Source organism: Brienomyrus brachyistius, chromosome 5 (assembly GCF_023856365.1).
Source record: "Brienomyrus brachyistius isolate T26 chromosome 5, BBRACH_0.4, whole genome shotgun sequence".
NCBI classification, from domain to species: domain Eukaryota; kingdom Metazoa; phylum Chordata; class Actinopteri; order Osteoglossiformes; family Mormyridae; genus Brienomyrus; species Brienomyrus brachyistius.
In genome coordinates, this window is record NC_064537.1 from 3,979,428 (window position 1) to 3,986,496 (window position 7,069).

Sequence of the window (7,069 nt, forward strand, 5' to 3'; positions counted from 1 at the left end):
CACTGAGAGTGAAAGAAAACAGACTGAACACTGCCGTTTGGACAGTTTATTAGTGATGCAACAGAGAAAACGAGCAACAAAAACTGTTTAATAAAAAACAAACTTTTTATTAATTAATGATGAAAACCCAGCTAGGCAGTGAGTGTCAGGCCATAAGCAGTAAAGTACAGTTCCTGAATTTAAACATGGCTGACAGATGTGCGTAAACAACACATCAAGCACATTTTGTGCGACAGTTTCATTGCGGTCCAACGTTTTGCCCTCTGGGTTCCCTGGTGCAGAGAGACGATGGACCTGCATTGCCGGGGCGGCTTGGAAACCATCCTGTCATACTGGCAGCTGCTCCTCAGCTGTAGCCATATTGGGGTCCTTTTAAGAGGAAATAGAGACGGGCAGGTCACAGTAGGCTGTCGTGGTGCCTGAGAAATTATCCACTCATGTGTTTTTCCTTACCAATGCTTCAAATAAGCATTCATTTAAAACGTCACTGTGTGAAGCAGCATAGAAATGTTAAACCTCACCTCCTACCAGGGTAGTGAGGGGTTACGTGACAAGACAGTACAAATGGGGGGGGGGGGGGGGGGGGTAGTACGGGTGAAAAATACTGTCAGGAATCTTAAACAGTCACCTTTCGTTACACATTATTTTTACATAGTCGGGGTTAAATTTAGAATATTAAGGTTGGGAGGAGGAGTTGTATCTGGGATTAGAGGAGGTGTCAGTCTGGTTGGGAGGAGGAGATGTATCTGGGATTAGAGGAGGTGTCAGTCAGGTTGGGAGGAGGAGATGTATCTGGGATTAGAGGAGGTGTCAATTAGGTTGGGAGGATGAGATGGATTTGGGATTAGAGGAGGTGTCAGTCTGGTTAGGAGGAGGAGATGTATCTGGGATTAGAGGAGGTGTCAGTCTGGTTAGGAGGCAGAGATGTATCTGGGATTAGAGGAGGTGTCAATTAGGTTGGGAGGATGAGATGGATCTGAGAGCAGAGGAGGTGTCAGTCTGGTCAGGAAGCGGAGATGTATCTGGGATTAGATGAGGTGTCAATTAGGTTGGGAGGATGAGATGGATCTGGGATTAGAGGAGGTGTCAGTCTAGTCAGGAGGCGGAGATGTATCTGGGATTAGAGGAGGTGTCAGTCTGGTCAGGAGGCGGAGATGTATCTGGGATTAGAGGAGGTGTCAATTAGGTTGGGAGGATGAGATGGATCTGGGATTAGAGGAGGTGTCAGTCTAGTCAGGAGGCGGAGATGTATCTGGGATTAGAGGAGGTGTCAGTCTGGTCAGGAAGCGGAGATGGATCTAGGATTAGAGGAGGTGTCAGTCAGGTTGGGTGGATCTGGGATCAGAGGAGGTGGATTCTCACCGTGTGGTGGGGGCTGCTTCTGTCACTGGCCTCCTCCCTCGCTGAGACATTTGGCCTGGGTGGGATCTCTAGGAGGTCAAATATACTGGGCCTGGGGTTGCTTAGAGGCGGGGGGGGGGCGTTCATGAGCAGAAAGTGTGATAGGGGTGAAGAGAGAGTCAGGTGTGCAGATATGGTGGGAGGGGCATAACAGCAAGCCACACCCATTGCACACACACACACACACACACACACACATATACAGTCCACATATTTATATATTTGTGGGTATTCTCCCTTCAATTCTATGAGCATAACCCTTATCTCTACTATGAAATCTTTACACACACAGGCTCCCACAAGCTGAGACACACACACACATACATACACACACATACACTGAAACACACATACACACACAGGCTCCCACAAGCTGAGACACACACACATACATACACAGGGTCTCACATTCACAGACATACTCACACACACACATACTCACACACACTTACATATATCGATACCTGGCTGGTGAACTGCTACTGACCCCCCCTAAAGGACACAGGGCATAAAACAAAATATTTTTCAGCTTTTTAACATTTTCAATGTTTTCTTTTTCTGGTTATCAGGCTGTGTCCTTTTACACTGCTGTCATATGTGACGAGGCAAAGGTTTGGTCACTGCTGCGCGATACGGAGAGAGCAGCCCCCACCTTCACCCACCCTCAGGGGACACTTACTGTTAGTCAGCGCCAAAGCGACACCCGCACTTCCCAGAATGGCCAGCAGGAGGAAGCAGCTGAACGCCACAGCGATCACTTCCAGAGTCACCATGCGGGACGCTGCTGGGGCAGGAGTGGTTTTTGATGAGATACGTTTGTGCAGATACAAGTACAGATTCATAGGAATTTTGTGTTCACCCTGTGACACATATAGAAGGGTGGAGCCACGAGTCCAAACGCACCACTAGGGGTATTTCTGGTGGTTCAGGACATCGCCCATGGGCTCAGTGGCGATATGGTTACCCCGCCTGGTTCGGGATTTGCACCAAGGCGGAGCGTGCAAAGCGTTCTGCTTTAAGCAGAGCCTCTGAAGTGGTTTAAGGTAGGAAACACGTAGAGTATTGGACAAGAGGAGGGCAGATAACTCAGGGTTGTGGGTTTAACTCCCAGAAGATGTTCTGCTGTTGTACCCTCGAGTGAGGTTCGAAGCCTAGAATATTCTAGTAAAGCATACAGCTTCATTCAAATGAGTGAAAACTTTTCGTTCCTTTGGATAAAGGCATGGGTTAGTTACTAAGCAATTAGGACATTAATTGTTAATTAGAGGGAAATGTCCTGGGAGAATGAGGCTGAAAGGGAGCACCGCTTTACCGGAGCTGTGGATCAGGTGCTCCTGGCTTCGTAACCACGGGGATTCCTCGAAGCTGTCTTTAGCCTCACAGCGGTAGTATCCAGAATTCTCTGCCATGATGGGTACCAGGAGAAGCGTACCGTTTCGGTCGGTCATTAGGTGCGAGGCACCTTTCTCTCCCAGGAGGGTGTCGTTCAGGAACCAGGCGAACTCCGGAAAGGTCCCCCGAGTGAGTGTGCAGCGGAGCAGGACAGCGACGACAGTGGAGGCAGCATCGTGCAGGTACTGTACCTGGAGATGCACAGCGCCCCCTACAGGGACTGCACGCACAGACACACAGGTCATACCTGTGCCCACAGATCCCCCCCCTTTGCCTTGTAGATGCCCCAAGGTGTCATGCAGAGGAACTCACCCACTTCTAGCGTCACCGCATTGCTGACAAGCCGCTGCACGGTGTTCTCTGCCCCGCACTGCACGTTGCCTAATCTCTCCCCCAGCCGCACTGGCACTGAGAAGCTGGTGCTGCGTGACAGCGCCGTCCTGCTGGCCACCTCCGTGTCATTCAGGAAGAGCCGAAACTGCACGGGCGGCGTCCCATTGGCCAAGTGGCACGTCACGTCAGCGTGGTATCCTGAGCCCTCTTTGGTCACAGCAAACGAGACGTGTGGCTTGGACAGCAAGGCTGAGAGTGTCACGGAGAGCAAGAGTGTGGTGAACATGTCAGCTTCCCCCCTGGCCTGCAAGAACGGTCACGCCGACGAACAGAGTGACTAACATCCATAACCTTGTAGGGCTTGGGTTTCAGGGCTCAACCTACCTGTTTAGCAATTAAAGCAACAGACAATTACTCGTGATGATTAAGTTGCTGTGTCTGTAATCAGAAGGGCGCTGGTTCAAATCCCAGAATCAGCAGAGTGATTTTACTACAGAGCACTAGTGAACTGATGCAAAGTATCAGCGAGCTGATGTGATTCAACATGGGTTGGGAAGGAAATGAGTGTCATTTCTGACTGAAGTTGGGTGATAAATTCAGCAGCTCAATTAAAACTTGATAATTAGTTATTTAAGACTCTGCGGTAGGGGGGGGGGTAGCCTGTACATAGAACTGCGCTGTTTTTAATGGGCCGGCTGTGTGAGGAAGGAAACACACGGGTAATGAACTTATTCTGCTCTTTATTGTCTAGTCAGACATCATGATCACGTCATAAAGGAAAAGCACCTAATTATCAACGTCTGGCAGCCCCTCAGCCCCTAAGCCGCCCCACCTCTGACCACGACCGGGACATCTCTGCTATGGGAAACGTGGGAGCTGGTCATGTCATTCCGAGCAGCACAGGAGTAGTTCCCAGCGTGTTTCGGCGTCACTGGGCTGATGGTGAGGTTTCCCCCCAGAGGGCTATCAGGCAGCTGCCTGCCGTCGTGGAGCCAGCTGTAGGTCAGGTGGGAGCCCCGCTGGACCCGGCAGGACAGGGTCAGCATCTGCCCCTCGTACAGGGTAGGCGGGTCGGGTTCTGGGAGCAGGCTGGCACCCCGCACTGGGACTGTGGGGGCATATGGGGGGGAGGGTAAAAATGTCATTCCTCTAAAAGGTCTTTCCATTTTCCATAAGTGCAGCGACACTCTGGACTGGACGCATCTGAAGGACACAGTGGCCCATTTAGAAATACTGGCCGGATCATTATTCTACGGGAAGAAACGTGAACGTGACCAAATTATATATATATAAACAAAACCAATGATAATTAGCTCTAATTGTCACAGTGAAGCGGCCCGCCCTTATATATAGCGGGTTTCTACACTTTTTTTTTCACGTGCAATAAAGCTGAACCAATGAGGCAGTGGAGCAACGTCACTTCTGACAGGAAGTCCCGCCTCCCTCTTTTCGTATTGGCTGATTTCTATGGCCCTCACTTACTCACGACCTGGAAGGGTAGGCCGTTGCTGTAGAACGGCAGGCCACGGTCGGGGCCCCTCCGCGGGGTCACTCTGCAGCGGTAGATCCCTGCCGAGTTGTTTCTGACTGGCAGACTGAAATTGACGGGCCGACTTCCCGTTGAGGATTTCGCGGCCAAGACTCGGCCATCGTCGTCCCTCTGGAGCTCGAAGATGGCGGGGGGGGGCACCTGGGGTGCTGCGCACATGAAGGTCATCCTGGCTGCCAGGTATTCCCTCTGTGGTCCACTCAGCACAGGCATCGAAAGCGCTGCAGAGAGAGATGGGAGCCTCCAAGCATATATCCAGCCATCTGCCATGCAGATTTTCAAGGGCGGAGGTCGGGTTGTTTTGAACACAGCACTCAAGGCAGGGGACACACAGGGGGGGCCATGAGGTGAATGGTGAGAAGCTGCTATAGGGGGTGGGGGGGTGGAAACTACAGCTCCTGATCCTGTTGTTTCTTTTTAATTGACTTGACAAATTGACTTGACTGTGTATATTATCTGTCTGTCTCCTAAATGTCGGTCTTACGCTTGCGCTCTGTGTCAGCCAACGGTGTAGTCTGACCTTGGGCTGGGCCATGAATATCGGAAGCCTAGAGCTGTTATATCCGTGCAAAAGACACCCAAACCGCACAGATGACTCTAGATCGATTGACAGCCCACGTTTTTGCGACCTGCCGGCTCCTGGGAGGTTCATTCCCGTTTGCCTCTGCCTGCCTTTTCATTGGTTCAGTTGACGTGGATTCATTTTGCCGCCACACTTCAAAAGACAGCAGTTTTCGCCACACCCTCCCCTGCGTTCTCTCAGACATTCATTTTGTGATTCACGATCTATGGAACATTCTTTCGGATTTTTGGAGTATGACGTTTGCTAGTTTTCTGATGATAATTTTCCACTTGTTCCTTCCCTGGGTCTTGTTTGCCCTGCATGGGTGTCATTAAGTCCGATCACACGCTGTCGCCCCCAGTATTTTAAGCCCTGAGTATTTTAACCCCAATGCCAATCTTCCTTAAAAAAAAAAAAAAAAGTCAACCCCCCCAGGTAAACTTAACTTGACTGATCTTAATTTAAATGTAAATTAAATGTAAATTAAATGTTATGTTTGTTACTTTAGTTGTCATTTTTTGTTTGGACTGTAGGGTTGGTTGTTTTTGGGTTAATTACAGTAAGGAGTTCTAGGTCTAGAATATTGTCTTTGAGTTGTTTTACTTTGACGGGTTTCGTGTTCAGATCGAGCTGTTTGTTGTTTTGTAAATATCCACGTCTGAACCAATTGTCCTTCATTGGTCACTATTTGTCAATGAATCACATTGAAAACACATTTCTTATAATAGAGTTTAATCTTTCCCCCTTTCCAACCTGCATACCATTGTTCTGTTATGGTGCACTGCTAACCTCCACCCTGACATCCATCCAAATCTGGCAGGGAGCTCGGAAAGACCAAAAACGTGGACTGGCTGGGGGGCTACGAGGACCGGACTGGGAAACACTGCTGTACGGCGTTCTTACGAACCCAGTTAACTTATTATCTAACTACAAAGCTGTCCGTCGGATGAGTTACCCCGGCTGTAAGACCCCAGTCAGTGAACCGAAAGGTAAGAGCACAGCTATAATTACAGAATCAAGCCCCCGGTTAGACCAGCCACATGCTAAATACATGAATTTCAAACGTACAGAAGAATCCACACCCAGGCTCTGCATGCTAATCAGCCACTAACGAGCTGTTCTTGGGCGAGATCCATTTTTTAAAGAACATATTGAAGCTACTGATGGTTTATCAGAGGAGAAAAATACATACCGTTAACTGTCCCCAAAACTGCAAAAACTGGAAGAAACAGTAAACAAACACCTTAATTAGATTTTTAGGAGGTCATTCTGGCCCTGTGACCCTGAGGATGAGGACTCACCCAAAATGGGCATCAAATTCGCAGGCAGCGGTTTGCCCATCCTCGCATCTTCCCGCTGACCCGCAGACGTTTGTGCCTGCAGGCATGCGTGTGTGTAGATGCCTGGAACATTGGCTTCCCCCCCCCCTCCTATCTGCAGGGGACAGATAGCTGAGAACTCCACCCCCCACTCCGACCCCGTATGCGGCATTAAGGTGAAGCAGCATTTCCTGTGCAGGTCCGGGCTACGGTATTATGAGAAAACACTAAGGGCACCTTACAGGGAAAAGCAGTGAAATACTGAACAAAACCCGGAGGAACTGAGATTTGGGTGAATTAAAGACCTTATTTCAGTCTAAAACCTGCTCAGTTGAGTTTTCTTGGGAAAGAAACTTAACTTGGCCTTTAAAAAAGGAAGAACGTTAGTGAATTGTTAATTTAAGACGTAAGTAAGATAACTGCAGACAAAGGAGACAGAGTTAATCAATAGCTGCATATATGTGTTGCATTGTTTAGCTGTAATAATGTAAATAAATAATTGATATAAAATAA

At 49.0% G+C, this 7,069-nt stretch overlaps 1 protein-coding gene across 4 annotated transcripts; it reads right to left on the reverse strand.

Annotated features, from left to right (window-relative positions):
- Positions 1 to 25: 25 nt before the first annotated feature.
- Positions 26 to 6,940, reverse strand: LOC125742994 (Fc receptor-like protein 5). Of its 4 annotated transcripts, none has more exons than XM_049015530.1 (10): positions 6,539 to 6,940; positions 6,430 to 6,456; positions 4,609 to 4,896; positions 3,959 to 4,234; positions 3,106 to 3,375; positions 2,714 to 3,013; positions 2,081 to 2,185; positions 1,854 to 1,893; positions 1,363 to 1,462; positions 27 to 369 (listed from the first exon to the last, which is right to left on the reverse strand). In XM_049015530.1, the coding sequence occupies exons 1-10, from the start codon at positions 6,726 to 6,728 to the stop codon at positions 328 to 330; spliced, it is 1,638 nt and encodes a 545-aa protein (XP_048871487.1). In that variant the 5' UTR covers positions 6,729 to 6,940; the 3' UTR covers positions 27 to 327. The 4 variants fall into 4 exon arrangements, with proteins under 4 accessions (XP_048871490.1, XP_048871487.1, XP_048871488.1 ...); XM_049015531.1 differs by having other exon boundaries at positions 28 to 369; positions 2,081 to 2,182; XM_049015532.1 differs by having other exon boundaries at positions 28 to 369; positions 1,866 to 1,893.
- Positions 6,941 to 7,069: the final 129 nt, after the last annotated feature.

What these genes read in the sequence shown, in the direction of transcription:
- LOC125742994 (XM_049015530.1), bottom strand. Translation starts at nt 6,728, where the DNA reads ATGCCGCATACGGGGTCGGAGTGGGGGGTGGAGTTCTCAGCTATCTGT. An exon ending in AGTTTTGGGGACAGTTAACG is followed by an intron (nt 4,897 to 6,429) that starts GTATGTATTTTT and finishes CTCTCTCTGCAG; the next exon opens with CGCTTTCGATGCCTGTGCTG. An exon ending in TGTCCCGGTCGTGGTCAGAG is followed by an intron (nt 3,376 to 3,958) that starts GTGGGGCGGCTT and finishes TGACACTCTCAG; the next exon opens with CCTTGCTGTCCAAGCCACAC.